This window comes from Gracilinanus agilis, chromosome 3 (genome assembly GCF_016433145.1).
Source record: "Gracilinanus agilis isolate LMUSP501 chromosome 3, AgileGrace, whole genome shotgun sequence".
Taxonomy (NCBI): Eukaryota; Metazoa; Chordata; class Mammalia; order Didelphimorphia; family Didelphidae; genus Gracilinanus; species Gracilinanus agilis.
The window spans coordinates 353200035-353218553 of record NC_058132.1 but is presented as its reverse complement, the minus strand read 5'-3'; the positions used below and the strand labels follow the sequence as shown (position 1 = coordinate 353218553).

Genomic DNA, 18519 nt, shown 5'->3' with positions numbered 1-18519 from the left:
TTGACAAATGAAGTCATGAGATCACTTGCTTCTGATGTGCCATGGATCGGGCCCTGCTTCCTTATTGCTTTAAAAAAGTTATATGAGCCAATTAGGTATTCTCTTTGCCTTGGTTTCATTTTTATACTTAAAGAACTGCACATGTAGGCTTGGACTGTGGACAAATTTGGACACCAAGTTGAGATGACCTTTAAATGTTGCTGTGGCTAAAAGCCACCCAAAGTGATGAATGAGGAAAAATTCCCACCATAACGTTAATGCAGAGTACACTCCATAACATTAATCTGGCTGGTGCTTAGTGACACTTGCCTGTCCTGGTGGTCAAGGTTGTAATGCAGGGTTGCAGCAATAGCTTTTTGCTTTTGCAAATTCAACTGTAACAGCCCTGGCAGTTAGAAGTTTAGAATGTTCACAGAAAAGCAGTGGGAGCCTGATACTATAAATAGTCCTGAAGCTTCAACTGAGGGGCTTTTGCTGGTTGGCTTTTGGGGCTTTTGGCTTGTGCCTTTGTCTTTGGGGCATTTGGACCTAGTCTGATTTTTCTGGACCTCTCCCTGATCTCTCCATTTACATTCCTACTATTTCCCCTGAATTTCCCCATTGGGCCCTGGGAGATAGGGAGGGCTTGGTGGTTGGACATCGTGGGTTTAGTTTCTGTAGGCAAGTAGGACATCCTAAATCAAGCCACCCCTTATTTAGTGATCTGTTAAATACTTTACTTCAGGGCAGTGAAGCCTTCCTGACTGGGAGAGCCGGTCTCTCTCAGTCTGACCCCTATCTCCTGTGACCCTTCCCCCAACACCAGTTTTCTCCCTAGCAGCAGTTACAAAACCCTGAAACCCTCTCTCCCTCAACTTATCCCTGCCATCAATAAATCCCGTTTGTTACCTATACAAAAGCCTCTGGTGAATCATTATGTTGAATATTAAGGCAAAGGGTGAAGTGGGAAGAAATTACTTTCCTTTTTATTCCCTCAAGAGAGGGAAACCTAGGCATCCATCTTGGGCAGGAAGTACCCAGTCGGGACTTCCTTGCAGACATTCAGTTTCACTGGCAGGGAGGAGCCTTCTTGACTCCTCCCTCAAGGGACTTTAGAAATTGACAAGAGAAAACCCTCCAGCCAGATCTAAACATTTCTGGCTAACCCAATTCTTTTGTATCAGAGAGATACTTTCCCTGCCTGAAGGATACAGCTTATTTCCCCCCAGTACCTTCTGTCTCTAGCCTCAGTGATTAGCCTATTTGAGCAGCCCCTCCTATACTCTCATTCATTTCCTTACCTTTCTATATACAATCCATTCATCCCTTCATTACTCACCTAACCCCTTTACTCCTCCTATACCAAGATTGCCTATTCATTCCCTTAACTCAGCCATCCCCTTTATCCCTGTTATTCCTCCCCGTTATCAACATTTTGCCTCACTTCTTTATAACAAGGTGCATCCTACCAAAAGGGGAGCTCCCGAACTGTTTTACTCCCTTAAGAGGACTGGTATAGTTGGACATCAGCAGGTCTCAGCGTTGGTATGGGAGTTATCCAGGTCATAGATTTAGAGCTGAATTTCAAGGCATCTCCTGATTCCTTGGAGAAACATGAGCTCTCTTGTGGTCGAATATAAAAATCAATGGTTTTGGAAATAGAAGACCTAGGTTCAAATTTTGCCTTTGTCACTTACCTCCTTAGACAACACATTTAATTTCTCAGATTCAGCTTTTTCATTTGTATAATGAGAGGCTTGGGCTATATGGTTTCTAGGTTTCCTTGCAAATGTAAATCTCTGGTCTTATTACTCACACATAGTGACTCTTGTCTTGGGTCATCATGTTCATAAAGTAACTGTTACTCAGACTGGAGGGCCTCTTTATCTGACCTTAGACATGTGACCTTGGGTAAGTCATTTAACCCTGTTTACCTTAGTTTCCTCATCTGAAAAATGAACTGGAGAAGGAAATGTCAAACCACTCCAAATATTTCTGCTCCCAGAACCCCAAGTGGTTGCATGAAGAATGGGACATGATTGATCATACGCTCTTGGACAGAAAGGCTATTTTTATTACTGGCTGTTGTCCTTCCTCCTCTAAGAGGACCAAAATGAAATCACTGATGATCAGTGAAAACATGACCTTCATGGTGTTAGGGCTGAATAAATTGTGTGACACTGACTTGAATGAGAATCAGTGGTCACTAGCTGAGATTTCAAGGAGTAATGGTTCAATCTGAAAGATGATATCTGTACACTCTCTGTCTAGGTATGCTTCAGATTGCTTTTTGTTTAGCATTTGGCTTTAGTCTCTTTTAGAATTATTGTTTGTCATTCTCATGCCCTCTCTACTCACTCAAAAAAAAATAGCTTACACGTTCTTGGAAACATACCCCTGAAACATGGGGCAGTCTGTCTTTTATGGAGCAATTTATGTGATTTGCAGCCTCTTGCCATCTTAAGAAATCCAAAATCTTCAGTTCAACAAACATTTATTAAACACTTACTATGCACCAAGCTCTGAGGATACAGAAATGATAAAAATGATACAATCCCTAGCTTCAGGGATTTTACAACCTAATGGGGGAGAAGGAGGAATTACAATCTCATGGGAGGGGAATATCAGACATTTAGGTAAATAAATAAGATAGAATAGGAATCTTTTGTTTCAGGAAATTTACAATATATGAAGATATTACAACAATAGCAGACATACAGATAAATAAATTTGATACCATAGAATCCCTATCTTCAAGGAGTTTATGATCTATAAGTAGATTATAAGAATATCAGACAGAGACAAATAAATAGGATAGCATTCCCCAGCTTCAGGGAGTTAGTTTATACTATAATGGGTATAGGGAAGGAAAGGGATAGGAATAATAAGTATGGTGTATTTGGGTATAGGGAAGGAAAGGGATAGGAATAATAAGTATGGTGTATTAGGCACTGTGCTAAGTGTTTTACAAGTATATTATGTCATTACAAGATTACAAGAATATCTGATATACAGACCAAAAAATATGATATAAGGTATAGTGTGGTAAGGGCAATGGAAAGAGCTAGACCAAAAGGCTTTGAGAACATTTGAGGAAAGAGAGATCAGGCAAAGGTTCATGGAGGAAACACCATTTGAGTTGTGTTTTGAAGGAAGAAATATTATAACAGACACAGGTGCAGAAGAGAATAAGTCCATCAAAGGAATAAGGGGATGGTAGTGGAAGATAGCAAGATAAGAACAAGGGATAGCAAGCACTTCTATTTGGCTAAAACTTACAGCTTGTGAAGGAGAATAATATCAGATATGACTGGAAAGGCAGTCTGGAACCAAACTGTGGAGAGCCTTAAATGCCAAGATAAGGAGTTTAAACTTTATTTCATAATAAGCAATGGGGAAACATGGAAGTTGGAACATGGGAGTTATGCCATCAGTTTCACATTAAGAAGATTACTTGGGCTTTTGGGTGAAGGATGGTTTGGAGATGTGAACCATTGAAACTGGGAAGATTACCATAAAGGATGTCAAACCACCTGGCAGAAGAAAGCCTAGAGTGGAGCTAAAGGCTTCTGAGTGTCCCATCTTATGGAGTTGTAATCTATATTGTCACCAGAGAGGCCAGAGGAAGTCAGTGAAGGTGAGGAGTCTTCTCTCTTGCCTTCAGCAGGACAGGATTTTAAGGAAAGCTCTGCGGAACTCTACATTGAAGGTGGTGTAGATCACAGGGTTGAGGGCACTGTTCACGTAGCCCAGCCATGTGGTGGCGCTGTAGAGCTCAGGGGGCACATGGCAGGCCTGGCAGTGAGTGTTGAGGATATGGGTCAAGAAGAAAGGCAACCAGCAGACGATGAAAGCCCCTAGATTTCAAACGGAGAAAGCAGTCAGAAGGTTAATTTAGCACTTTGCCCCAACATGCATTTTTGGAAGCTAGAAGTCTCTCTTATAGTTCTTAATGTCTTCCTGAAGCATTATCATCATCATAGGAGGCCCAGCAAATAAAGTGCTGGGCTTGGAGTCATGAAGACCTGAGTTCAAATCCAGTCACTTACTATCTTTGTGACTTGGAGCAAGTCACTTAACTTCTGTTTGCCTTAACCCACTAGTTGAAGGAAACAGCAAAGCACTCCAGTATCTTTGCCAAGAGAACCTCAAATGGGGTTAGGATGAGTCAGATATGTGGGGCAGCTAGTTAACACAGGGAATAGAATCTATCCCTGGAGTTTGGAGGACCTGGGTTCAAATCTGACCTCAGACACTTTCTAGCTATGTGACCCTGGGCAAATCACTTAACCCCAATGTCTAGCCCTTATTGCTTTTCTAGCTTGGAATCAATACTTAGTGCTGATTCTAAGACCGAAGGTAAGGATTAAAGAAAAAAAAAAGAATTAGGAGCAACTGAAAAAAAAATCACTGAACAATAGGTTCTTGGATCTATCACTGCAAGAGACCTCAGAGGCCATCTTATTCAATCTTCTCATTTTACAGATGAGAAAACTGAGGAAAGTCAAGCAACTTGCTCAATGATAGTGTCAGGGATGGAATTTGAACCAAAGGTCTAAGGCTTTCTCTACTGTACCACACTGCTTCCACTCTCAAATCAAATCAAATGGAACAATATATAAAATGGTTTGCAAAGTTTATTTCTAGATTTAAATTAATTTTATTAAATTTTAATGATTTAATATTTGTATTTATCATAATATTTGATATTAAATGTATTTATGTTTAATAAAAATGAAATTAAATTGAAATTAAGCTAACTTTAAATGTAAAAATTTCAAATTTTAAAGATCTATATTAATATGAGCTATTATTATTTCATATGAATATAACATTTTACTCTTTGCACAGTGCATCTTATTTTATTTAAATCTAATAACTGGGAGATAGGTAGTGCAAGTACTATCCCCAATTTATAAAGAAAGATAAGGACATGGAGCTTCATAGATTAAGGAGTTAAGTTAAGAGATTAGGGCCACACAGCTAATGCCAGAAGGCGCAGGTCTTGAAATCACGTCTTTTGAGGTCAGATTCAGTGCTTTTTGGCTTGGTAGTGAATGACTGAAGTGAGGATGGTTTTCATTCACTCTAGACCTGTATCTTTATGGAACAGGATTTCTCCCTTCTGGCAAATGTCCTTCCCATGCAACTCACCCAGAACAATAGCCAGCATCTGAGTTGCTTTCTTTTCTCGAAGTGGAATACTCCGGGATTGCTGAGAACCCAGCCTCAGGGAAGTCATCATTCTGCCATTGCTGAGTTTCCGAACCTCTAAGCCCAACTTGGGAGCCATGGTGGGGCTGAGTGTTCCCAGAGTCTTCCCATCCCCTTTCGACTCTCCTTCCTCTTCTTGGTGTCCTGGTCTGGGCAAAGGAGCATCCTGGCAGAAGCTATAGTAGCGTTTCAATTCCATGGCTGCCAGTAGTTTCTCAGATGAGTGGGCTCTTCCTGGAGAGGTGGCCTGAAGATGGGATAAAAGTGAATCTTGACAGCCAGGAGGATATTCTTTTTCTTCAGTATTTTCCTATGATTAAGGGAGATAATAATGGTGATGATGAAAATAACAACAACAACAACAATAATAACTCACAATTATAGTCAAGGTTCAGAAAATACTTTGTAAAAAAAATATCTCTTTGGAGTTTCCCAACAATCCTGTAAGATAGGTGCTAATATTACCATTTTACAAATTAAGAAACTGAGACTTAGACAGTAAGTTACAGAGCTACTTGGTATATGAGGTAGAATTTGAACTCGAGTCTTCTTGTCTCCAAGTCTGATGCTTTATTTATTACATTGTAAGAATAGAAAGAATAAATTATCATAATATAAAAATTACTCTGGGATGAACCTAGGGACTGGGAAAGAGTCCATAGGATTATGAAGGCATTGAAAGCTCACTACTGTCTTCTAGTCACAACTGGAAAACCAAAAGCTTCATTATTGAGAGAGAACCTTTTCTATAATTAATGCTGCCATCATTTTTAGAAGTGGAAAATCCTGGTGGAATCTTATAGGAGGTCTGGAAGTTCTGAATACATCTGTCTTGTATCCCAAGAGAGTTGCCCCTCCCCAATAGGGATAGTTCTACTCTTTCCATCTCATAAAGTCATAAGATAGATGAATCTCAAATTGGAAGAGACTTTAAAGATCACGTACTCAAACATTTTCCAGAAAAAAAAGATTCCTTACTCTGCTACCTCTTTGAAGGAATGATCCAGTGAAGGGAAGTCAAGAGTCTCAGTTTACTTTTGGATAATGATGTTAGTTCTACCCTCTGAAGCCCAAGAAAAACCAGTCAAGTGGCTAGAAGACGATAAAATGATATAAAGGCACCAACAAGGTGAATTATAACAATCCTCAAGCAATTTGAAAAAATGGATTGAGGATCTCACTAGCACAATGACCTGGGGAGAATTTTGTGCTGATATGTTGAGAGTGTGATATTTATAGTTTTGTTTCTGTCTTCCATCTTTGTTCAAAGTGCAGGCCCAAAATATGGGAATTTATTGTGTTTGACTATGATTATGTAACCAGGCTTCCTACCAAGTCCAGTGTATTTTGTGTGTTGTTGTGTTTGCAGATGGAAGTTTGACTCCTCTCTGGTGGAAAAAGAGTTGTGGCAATGCTATATACCCTCGTAAAGGGTAGAATTGAGCCAGAGCTTTTGGGAAGACAAATTTACTGCTTCAATTCCTTCAGAAGAGATACATGGACTGGAAACTCTTCAAGGAGGAGAGAAAGACTTTGGGAAATAAGTTCCTCAACAGGTCCCTGATTTCTAGCTCTTCTCTCTAGACCTTCAGGGAGAGAACTCTTCTGTTTTGAGCTGAGATCTCATCTTGCTCCCATCTAAAGAGCTCATTCGCTTGTACTTATTTTCTGGTATATTATAATCTGTACACATTCTCTTATTTCAGTTTGCTATATTCTTAGATAAATAGATTTACTGTTCTTTGCTATTTCTGATGGGGTGTGTGTGTGTATATTCAGTACTTGAAAGGAATGATCTAGGTCAGGAACTGTAAGCAGAAGGCAACCTTTCCCCTTTTAGACTGATGAGAAAAGTAGCTTTTGCTTTGAACCAGATTAAAATTGGGGCAACTAGGTGGCTCAGTGGATAGAGTACTGAACCTGAAGCTAGGAAGACTCATCTTCCTGAATTTAAGTCTTGTCTCAGACATTTACTGCTGAATTTAAGTCTTGTCTCAGACATTATGACCCTGGGCAAGTCACTTAATCCTGTTTGCCTCAGTTTCCTCATCTGTAAAATGAGCCAGAGAAGGAAATGCCAAACCACTCCAGTCTCTTTGCCAAGAAAACCCTAAATGGAGTCATGAGGAGTTGGACACGACTGACATGCCTGAACAACAACAGATTCACATTCCCAGATCAGCAATATTTGAGATAGATTTAAATCTAGTCTGACACCTCTCTTAGAGAGGAATATTTAGCCATGCCCTGCTCCTGCTTCCTTCAAAGAAAAAATTGCAATCTCCCTTAGAGAGGGATGGCCAGATTCCAATCTATGCCACCTGTGAATTTCACATTTACACATTTAGATAACCCATGTGGATATATATATATATATATATATATGTACATATATATATTTGATATGTTACAAATCTTACACATATTTGTTACAAGGCTAACAAATTAATTTTTTTTCAAGGAGGGGTACAGATGGGAGGGAGAGAGGGGCTTAGATACAGTTGCTTAAAGAGCAGGAAAAAGAAAAGAAATAAAAGAGTCATTGTAGCATTTTTTAAAAATGCATAGAAGAGAATAAGAAGTCTAGAACAAGCAGAACAGCTTTGAAAGTCACATATTGAATAGATTACATATTTAAAAAAGAAAAGCAAGCTGTGTATAACAAATTCGCAGTTTCATGTACAACCCTCTTCTTCTGCTCTAATGTGTACATGGAAATGCTCATTTGATCTAGTGTTTAAGTTTAGAGTAAAAACAATAAAAAAACAACCTAAAACAAAGTTCAGGCTGTCTCCCTTTTAGAAAAGGAGCTAAAAGGATCAAGGGATACCTTTTCACACTCTAGGTTATCAGAAATAGTTAACTGTTACTATGAACAAATAAAACCAAAACTACAGAATCAGGACTTCACTGCTAAAATGAAAAGTAGAAAAATATTTAAAGAGACAGAGAAGAACTCTGACCCCTTTTAAGAGTTTAGAGAATAAAAGCAAAGGATGTAGGGAAGAAGGACTACAGTACATCTAAAGCTAAAAATAAACAAATGTGGAGTTCTTCCTTTAGAGGAGAAAACTGAACTTTCTGAGAAGAAAACAGCTATTTTTCTTTCTAGAAATTATAAAAGAATTCCACAGGTGCTATCAGATAAATGCAAATCAGAAAAGAAGACTTATGGCAAAAGGAGAAAAGAACAGTTGATCAAATGAGATAATATATGAAAAACAAGCTGTAGACCACTATATATAATATATGTATTTCGGCTGTTATTATTAGTGGTGGTTGGTGACTCTTTGCTGAGGGGTATGGAGGTAGCTATTTGACAACTTGATTGCAATAACGGGAAAAAAATCTCCTATCTTCTTGAGGGATGGACCCAATGCATTAGAAAGAACTTTCCAAGATCTGTCAAAACAGATGACCACTGCCCATTTCTGGTGATTCACATGAATGCTGTCAGAAAGGCTTTTGAAAGCATTGCCAGAGACTATGCCATTTTTGGGGGAAGAGACTGAAGACCACAAGGGGCAGAGATGGTATTTTCTTTTTTGCTTTCCAAGGAAAGCAAAGATTAAATTTAATACAAAATTAAAAGAAAAAATAATTCTGAAAATATGTAATACCACAATGGAAGAAACTCCAATCTGGACTATTTATTATGCAAGCTATTGATGCCTCTCTTCCAAGTATGAAAGGATAAAAGAATAGATAACAATAACATTGATTATCACCATTTAAATTGGCCCATAACCACATCAAGGAATCCAAATCACCCAGGAATTACTCTAGTCACCAAATATTTGACCTCTTTACCAAAGAGAGATGTGTTAGCCAATGGCAATACTGGCATATAGTACAGGCTTACTTGAAAAATATACTAGAGAAATATGGTAGAAGGTCATATATAACTTAGTTTAAAAAAAAGGAAAAGGAAAAATAAGATCACTGAGAATTTTGAAAGGGACCTAAGTAAGTCAGTTAATCCTGATTTAAGGATTTAAGCATTAAAATGGAGGGAGGACAAGGATAGAGGGGAAAGAGAAGATATTTATAAAGACTTCCAATAGTAAACTAATATTTCTATCAATGATGGTGGAGTCACTATAGCTGAAGTATAACATCACAGTCTCCAGTATACTCCATGAAGAAATAGAAATAGGACTAAAGAAACTAAGATAATAAATAGTAGTTGATATTTATATCAAAATGACAAATAACAGCAATAATAATAGCTAGCATTTATATAGGACTTTAAGATTTGTAAAGTGCCTTACAAATATCTCATTTGATTCTTGCAACAACCCTGGGAAACAGGGGCTAGTATTACTCCCATTTTACAGATGAAATAACTGAGACATACAGAAATTCAGGGATATGGGGACCAGAGTCACATACCTAATAAGTGGCTGAGGCTGCATTTGAACTCAGTTTTTTCTAAATTCAGGTCCAGTGCTTTATTCTCTGTGGCTCCTAGTTGCCTCTAGTTTTAGTATTTTAAGATTTATGCAATGCTTTACAGATAGAGAGACCAGAGTGACTACTCACAGAGCAGTTCTCTGCTAGAGGTAATATAGCTTTGAGGGATTCATTCTCAAGATATTGCTGGAGGGGAGGATTATAAATGCTTGGGGGGAAAATCATGGATATTATTACTGCTGAAAAAAGTAAGCAAAAAAGAAATCAATTATGAACAGATAGTTATTTTCCCATAGTTGCAAAAATCTCTGTGAGAAGCATCTATACATACATTGAGAGGAAAATTGATGATGGTCTGAAAGAGGAACAGGATGGCTACCAAATGCCATTCAACCATAAACTACATTTTTATGTTCACATATTGGGCTAAAGTATAGAAGATATATGTTCCAGTAATACTTATTGTTTTTACTATAAAGTGTGATTTGGTGGAACAAAATGCTTCCTTAAAAGCTGTCCTCTAACAAGATGTTTCCCAAACACATCAAAATCATACATGATTCTTAGAGGGATGGAATAATAGAGATAACTTTGCTCAATGATCACCTGATTATCACGTGAAGGATAAAACGGGAAGTATTTACCACTGTCATGGAGGATATCCAGAGTGGAGACCAAGTGAAGGAGGAATTCCTTATAGATAGTGAAGTCCTTTATATAACCCTATTCCTATTCCATTTCTATTTCTTCATGGAGCATATTGGAGACTGTGATGTGGGACTGCAAATGTAATGACTCCACCCACCCTCATTGATAGAAATAATGGTTTCCTATGGAATGACCATATAGGACCTATAGGATAACATTTAATGATTTAATTAAGTCCCAGAACATTTTGGAGCCTCCTAAATGAGAACTATAATCACTCAAATGAGTTTGGTCTAATCCAAATTGGAACAATTCAGGGGATAAAGAATGACTATTATCCCAACTCTGATAGACGCTCAGATAGAAAACCCATAGAACTGGTCCATTAGAATTATATGTCTTGTATAGGCATTCTGTTGAAAATGAACTGAGTTTAGGAACCAAATGGGAGGAGGAGAGTGGGTTAAATTGTCTTTGAGAAATTAAACAGTGCTTTTAGTGACCCCAAGTTTTTCCCCAAAATAAAGGCCCATATTTTTAATGCCAATGTTTTCCTAGTGAAATTCTATGATTATGCCTCATGGAATACTAGTCTCTTGAGAGGAATTAAAGTTTTGAGCCATCTAAAGACCAATGGAGAGGCATTTGATGGGTATGAGTAAGCTATGACATATTTCTAATAAAGAACTATCAAGGAAAAAAGTGGCATACAGGATGGCATCAGAGTGTAAGGTTAAAAATTAATATCCAACACTCCAAGTATTATTTTTTATAAGATTTATTAATAATAACTTGAAGAAGAGGAAAGTGATAGGCTTAGTAAAGAGGAGCTTCCCAGCCAGGCACTCAGGAGAGAGAGAGGGAGAGGGGTGGAGTTACATACAACTTTATCAATACAACATAAGCATGTAACGTGGGGATGAAGGGAAAGGGATTCTAGGAGATGAAATCTAAGGGTACAAAATTCTATTTACACAAGAGAAATGGATCAATCTTGTAGCAAGATCAAGAGATAATTGAGAGAAAGCCCAAGCATTCTTATGGAATCTACACAGTATCAGGACATCTGAAAGAAAACCCTCAGCGAGGTTGGTGGAGTCTCTGTAGAGCATAGCAGGATATGGACAAAAGTCTCACAGAATGAAATGATGGGTTGCAGAATACCCTACGGGAGTGAGTACCAATATCAGTGAAATCACAGGTCCTTTGAAATATTGAAATATGCAAGCCTATGGTACTCCTAGGTGTTGTAGGTATTTTTGAGATGGTTCTATAGTGTTTTTTCTTCATGTTTAAGAGTGAGATTTCTAACTACTAAACTTGAAGAAGAGAACAAATTCCAAACTCCTCTATCCCTCCTTGTATCTGAATAAGAAACTGCTTCCATTATCTTCTTAAAACTTAGATGACCTGGTAGGTTTTTTAGGGGGCAGAGAATGATCTTTTCAAAGTCAATCCAACCATTCTAGCTGGAGAGTAGAACTATAACCATCATGCTAAAGGTCTAAGCACAATGGCATCGTTTCTGCCAGATTTCAGCTTACCTCTTTTTCAATCCTTTTCTCTTTTGTAAAAGAGTTAGTATTTGGCAAGCACCAAATATAACCTTAGGATGACTTGAGTAAGAAAACGAAGCCCCCTTCCTCTGGCCTCTTTCCTGATTCCTTCAGCCATCTCTGCAGCCTCTTATCATTATTTCCAAGAGTGGCATAAAGAAATACCACATGACATACCATGTCTATCATCCATAGAACATGGCATCACTGAGTTTTCATTGTAGTTATTAGGACCAACCTTGACCTTAGAAATCAGTATTTTTTGTTCCTCCTTCCCAAACCCGTCTCTGCAGAATTTATCTGGATTAGGAATTCCTGAGTTATATGCCTTGGATAGCTTTCTGCCTTTGACAGCATGAGTTGCTGTTCAGACCTTTGTGAAAAGCAGTTAATTAACTAGACACAGACATGACAAAGACACAAAGGTTCAACCCTTCACCATTGCTGGATTTTCAAAGCTCCATTTTTAATGAGCTCTTGGCTTGGTAGTTGGAAGAGAAAGAAAACCCTTCCTCCTTTTAGAGCCCAGGTTCCATTAGAGTGCTTTGTGTTTCAATGGGAGTGTGAAGTTTCATTGGGAGAGTGAGGTTCTGGGTAGCCTATGATGTTGTTTTAGGTTATCTTCTGGCTTTGTGAATAAATAGAATACTTCAGTCACAAAGCAGCAAATTTGTCTTATCTTTCAGAATTAATTAGCTTTAAATTGTACCTGAAAAGAATGTTTTCCTTTCCTCTTCCTCTGTCTTTTTATTCCACTCAAACAATCTTGGCTTCTGGTTCCATTTTCTCTAACATTCATGGGTGGCCTCAATCCATGGCCTCAACTCCATTCTGACCTAGTCCTTCACCCCTACACCCATCTAAGAAATATTCAAGTATTATAATTTGATGTTGTCTACTATAATGCAAAAGAAAATCAGAAAGGATTTCAGATCTGGAATATATTATGTACGTGTGTATGTATTCAGTTTTTCAGTTGTTTTACAGTCATGACCAACTCTTTAAAATCCCTTTTGGGGTTTTCTTGGCAAACATAATGGAGTGGTTTGCTATTTCCTTTTCCAGTTCATTTTACAGATGAGGAAACTAAGACCAACAGGGTTAAGTGTCTTGCCCAGGATCACATAGCTAATAAGTTTCTGAGACCAGATTTGAATTTAGGAAGTCTACCTGACTCCAGATCTGGCATTTTATACACTGTGCCACCTAGATGCCCCTAGGTCAGGGGTCGGCAACATATGGCTCTCGAGCCATATCTGGCTCTTTTGAGGGCCAGATATGGCTCTTTCTGCAGGAGCCATAAAGTCAATTTTTTTTTCAGGCACTGTTACAGGAGCGCGCACTGTGAGCACTGTACGGCTCTCAATCCACTGAGCTACCCAGCTGCCCCCAATGGATTATTTATGGTGTTTATGGCTCTCATGGCCAAAAAGGTTGCAGACCCCTGCCCTAGGTCTTTCCAAGCTTATGTATACAAGTGCATATGTAGGGATGGAGTGTAGGTACCCTAGAATAAGGGTACAGAATGGTTATAAGCATAATTCATGCTTCTAAGAGAAATATTTCAAAGTTAATACAATAGAAAAATAGCTATGGTCTTTTTTATATCATCCTAGAAATTTTTAATAATGGTGGCAAATACCTACAGAAGATGGCAATACTTTGGATAAAGTGCTGGGCATGGAGATAGGAAGACCTGAATTCAAATCTAGTTGTGATTTGATTCCTAGACAAGTCATTTTCTTCTGTTTACCTCAGTTTCCTTAACTATGAAATGGGGATAATAGTAACATCTAGCTCCAAGAGTTTTTGTGAGGATGAAATGAGATAATATTTGCAAATTGTTCCTGGCATATTGCGGGCACTACATGAATATATATTTCCTTCCTTCCCTTCTTTTCCTTCCCTTTTGGTAAGCATACACCTCCCTGTTTTATATATCACTTGAAATTAGTTATCAGAAGGTTGTCAAACGAAGTTGTCTCTGTTATTTCATCTTTAGAGGAATGATTTTAAAGAAACATCTTGTTCTTATTTTGTTCAAAGAATGGCCTACTTACTGTTTTCCCTGTGGTCTCTGATGAAGGAAATCTGGACCTCATCGAGAAATGCCGAATTGCATGCCGCCGCAGAAAGATAGACTGGTATGGGATAGAAAAAGAAGAGAAACTAGAGTATAAAATAAGTTCCTCCCAGTTCTACAGCATGAGAGTGACATAAAGTTAACCTGAATAAGGTAAATGCTTGTTACATTGGTAAAATTCTTAGCTTTTTGTCATTAAAAAAAATTAGAGCACTAAGGCTAAATTCAAAGCTTTCAGTTCATTACATACCATCTTCGTTGATCAGAACAGCTCTCATATTTACCTGCACATCCTGGAGTTAACCCTATCTTCTCTCTAGACCTGAGTCTTCTTATCCATGAATTGGGAGCCTCTAAACGATCTAATATTCTTCTCGCGGGGTGACAATCAGTCAAAAAAACAACTCATCATATGCTTAGGGAAGAGTCCCGGAAGGGCTCATTCTTTCCTGGAAGGAACCTGTTTTGAGGTCCCTTACCTAGAAGGAAAATGTTCAAACCCTCCAAAGCAACCCCTTTCCACTCAGGGAACTTGATTCTTCTTTCCCCCTATTCCCCTGCCAGGATCCTGTCTCCAAATGCCTTTCCAATTATTTTCAGGAAATATGAGAAAGAGAGAAAAGATGACATTCCCCCCCCCCCCACCTTTTTTTTCTTTCCTAGGTCAGATGGGAATAAATCCCAGCATGCCTCCAATCCCTCTCCTCCTCCCCATCCATTCTTAGCTATTGGTTGCTTTACTCTGTATGGTGTTTTTTGTTTCTTTGGTATTTTCAGATAATGGGGGGTGGGGCTAGGCTTAAAGATAACCTCCTAGCCATCTTCTGAGGAATCCCTCTTGCATTTGTATTGTTATTAATAATAACAAAATGAAATTTATTGACATTTTATTTTGACACAAGTACAAATACTCAGATGAATCCCTTTATAAATTCTATCATTTTTTTTAATTAGCAAGGTAGAATGCAATGAATTAATAAGCAACAAAACACTAATTTTTGCTGCATCCTTTTTCAGGTCTGTCCATAGTTTTAGTACATTTTCCTTTCCCCTCTTGTCTCTCCTTCCCTTCACCCTTTCATTGTACTCAATGTATATGGTTCTGTTGCTATAGATAAAATTTGTTGCTTCTCATTGGTTCTTCCACATTTCCTTGCAGTACTATACCTAGCTAATTTGGAGCTCTAGGGAAGAAAATTAAATTGTACTCACATCCTATTGGCATGGCACTCACATTCTTGGCACCAGAGATACATGTTTTATACATTTTTCTGCATGCTTCAGTTTGTACACCCAAGATAAATGCCTCATTTGCCTTACTGTCGTATGATTTGTTTCCTTACAAGCTTCAGATATATACCTACACATATACATATGTATATCTATATGTGGATATACATATATGTGTATAGCTGTCATAGATGTATAGAGATGTATGTCTTATCTCTCTCTCTCTCTCTCTCTCTCTCTCTCTCTCTCTCTCTCTCTCTCTCTCTCTCTCTCTCTTCATCACACTGGAATATTCCATTATATTACCATACCATAATTTATTTATCTGTCCACCAGTTATTGGACATATAGGTTGCATCTAATTTTTTTTACCATTATAAATAGAAGAGATAAATATTCTTGTACAAATAGGTCCTTTTTTCTTGTTAGGATTAAAAAAAAGAATTCTAGTAATGGAATCACTGAACCAAAAGGCATGATTAGTTTGGTTTCTCAAAGCAATGTCATATTATTATTTCCAATGTTTGCACTAGTCTATTGTCCAGCCAAAAATGTATTAGAGGGGCAGTGAGGAAGCTCAGTGGATAGAGAGCCAGGTCTGGAAAAAGAAGGTCCTGGATTCAAATCTAGCCTCAGACAAGTCCTAGCTCTATGACCCTGGTCAAGTCATTTAACCCCAGTTGTCTAGCCCTTACTGCTCCTCAATCTTTGAACAATACTTAGTAATGATTCCAAGTCACAAGGTAAGAGTTAAAAAAGAAAGTTATTAGAGTCTCTTTTCTCACAGCTTTGTTAACATGTGGTTTCATTATTCTTTATTATTGTTATCACAGGACAGCTAGATGGCACAGGAGATAGAGTGCCAACCCTAAAGTCAGGAAAATTCATCTTCCTTATTTCAAATCTAATTTCAGACCCTTCCTGGCTGTGTGACCCTGGATAAGTCACTTAACCCTGTTTGTCTCAGTTTTCTCATCTGTAAATTGAGCTGGAGACAGAAGTGGCAAAGCACTTGTTTGTTTATCCTTGTTAAGAAAATCCCAAATGGCATCAGGAACACAAGATCAAAAATGATTGAACAACAACAAATATTTAAAACAAAGAAAGGGCCTCCCCCAAGCTTCTCCCCCACACAACAATAATAACAACATATATACATGACAAGAGGAAAAGGCTTAAAGGGAATACTGGAAAACTAGCTTTTGGCTCACAATCTAGAAGTTTCAGCAATATAACCTTTCTCCTGAAATAGCTCCTGTCTGATTTGAGCCCTGACCCCTTTGTTTGTGGCAGCCTCTTCTGTCTGTACTCTTAGTTTCATTTGACTTTTTCTGGTGTCAGTCCAACTGGATCTGGATTCCTTTCTGTGTCTCTCTCTTATATAAGTTGATTTGACTTATAAAAGTCACTCAGGTACCTGACCTATCACTCTTTATCCTATTGTATAGTTCCTTTCTGAGTCATTCAAGAGACTAATTGGAATCTCATGAAAGATCAACCTGTTATGCCAAATCTTTTGCAGTTAATTTAACACAGGAGTTTTTAATCTGTCCTTCATGAATTTAAAAAAACTTAAAAAACTTAAACTTAAAAAACCCCCAAATTTATCATATGATTGGTTACCTTTATAATTCTCTGTAATCTTTTAACGCTCTTTGAGCAAAGTTCCAAATTACCATCCAGAATAGTTGGATCAATTCACAACTCCACCAGCAGTGCATTAATGTCCCAAATTCGCCACATCCCCTCCAACATTCATTACTCTCCCCTGCTGTCATTTTAGCCAATCTGCTAGGTGTGAGGTGATACCTCAGAGTTGTTTTGATTTGCATTTCTCTAATTATTAGAGATTTAGAACACTTTCTCATGTGCTTATTGATAGTTTTGATTTCTTTATCTGAAAATTGCCTCTTCATGTCCCTTGCCCATTTATCAATTGGGGAATGACTTGATTTTTTTTGTACAATTGATTTAGCTCCTTGTATATTTGAGTAATTAGACCTTTGTCAAAGTTTTTTTGTTATAAAGATTTTTTCCAGTTTGTTGTTTCCCTTCTGATTTTAGTTGCATTGTTTTTGTTCATACAAACCCTTTTTAATTTAATGTAATCAAAATTATTTATTTTACATTTTGTAATTTTTTCTAACTTTTGCTTGGTTTTAAAATCTTTCCTTTCCCAGAGATCTGACAAGTATACTATTCTGTGTTCACCTAATTTTCTTATAGTTTCTTTCTTTATATTCAAGTCATTCACCCACTTTGATCTAACCATACCATTGCCCGGTTTGTACCCCAAAGAGATCATAGAGAAAAGACATGTACAAAAATATTTATAGCTGTACTCTTTGTGGGGGCAAAAAACTGGAAAACGAGGGTATGCCCTTCAATTGGGGAATGGTTGAACAAATTGTGGTATATGCTGGTGATGGAATACTATTGTGCTCAAAGAATAAATTGGAGGAATTCCATGTGAACTGGAATGACCTCCAGGAATTGATGCAGAGTGAAAGGAGCAGAACCAGGAGAACATTGTACACAGAGACTGATACACTGTGATAAAATTGAATGTAATGGACTTCTCTACTAGCAGCAATGCAATGACCAAGGACAATTCTGAGGGATTTATGGAAAAGAACGCTACCTACATTCAGAGGAAGAACTACAGGAGTGGAAACACAGAAGAAAAACAACTGCTTCAACACATGGGTTGATGTGGACACGATTTGGGATGTAGACTTTTAATGACCACCCTAGAACAATTATCAATAATAAGAAATAGGTCTTGATCAATGGCACATGAAGAAACCAGTGGAATTGTGCATTGGCTACGGTTGGTTGGGGTAGTGGGGGAGGAGAAAGAGCAAGAACATGAATCATGTAACCATGGAAAATTTTTTTTCATTTTTTTTAAACCCTTATCTTCTGTCTTGGAGTCAATACTGTGTATTGGTTCCGAGGCAGAAGAGTGGTAAGGGTAGGCAATGGGGGTCAAGTGACTTGCCCAGGGTCACACAGCTGAAAATTTTTTTCTAAAAAATAAAAAAAAATAAACCTTACAACAACAGTGCTCAAAAAATAATTCTCTGTAATTTCTTTTATATATTTAAAAACATTTTTCTGAGAGGGGTCTGTAGACTTCATTAGACTATTAGAAGGGTCCATGACAGAAAAATTTAATGACCACTCCATTCCATGCATTACATAGGTTGTTTTGGCCATTTCTTAGAAATTTTCTTTGATAGTTTCTTGAAATTAGATTCTCCTAAGCTCTTTTAAATTCTATGAGATGAAAGTAACTTTGAGACTATATTCTATTTTCTAGGCCTATAACTCTGGTGTCTGTGCTTCTTCAATAGTTTTGCTCATTCAGCGTTTTTTTTTTTTTTTGTTTTTTGT

General features: G+C 37.7%; 1 protein-coding gene across 1 annotated transcript in view; it reads right to left on the bottom strand.

Moving 5' to 3' along the window:
• Positions 1 to 3639: 3639 nt before the first annotated feature.
• Positions 3640 to 18519, bottom strand: part of DRD3 (dopamine receptor D3) — a 62996-nt gene continuing 48116 nt past the window's right edge. The window contains exons 5-7 of the mRNA XM_044666768.1: positions 13871 to 13951; positions 5134 to 5503; positions 3640 to 3836 (exon numbers count right to left, since the gene is read on the bottom strand). Coding sequence (XP_044522703.1) covers positions 3640 to 3836; positions 5134 to 5503; positions 13871 to 13951 — 648 coding nt within the window. The remainder of the gene's footprint in view (positions 3837 to 5133; positions 5504 to 13870; positions 13952 to 18519) is intronic.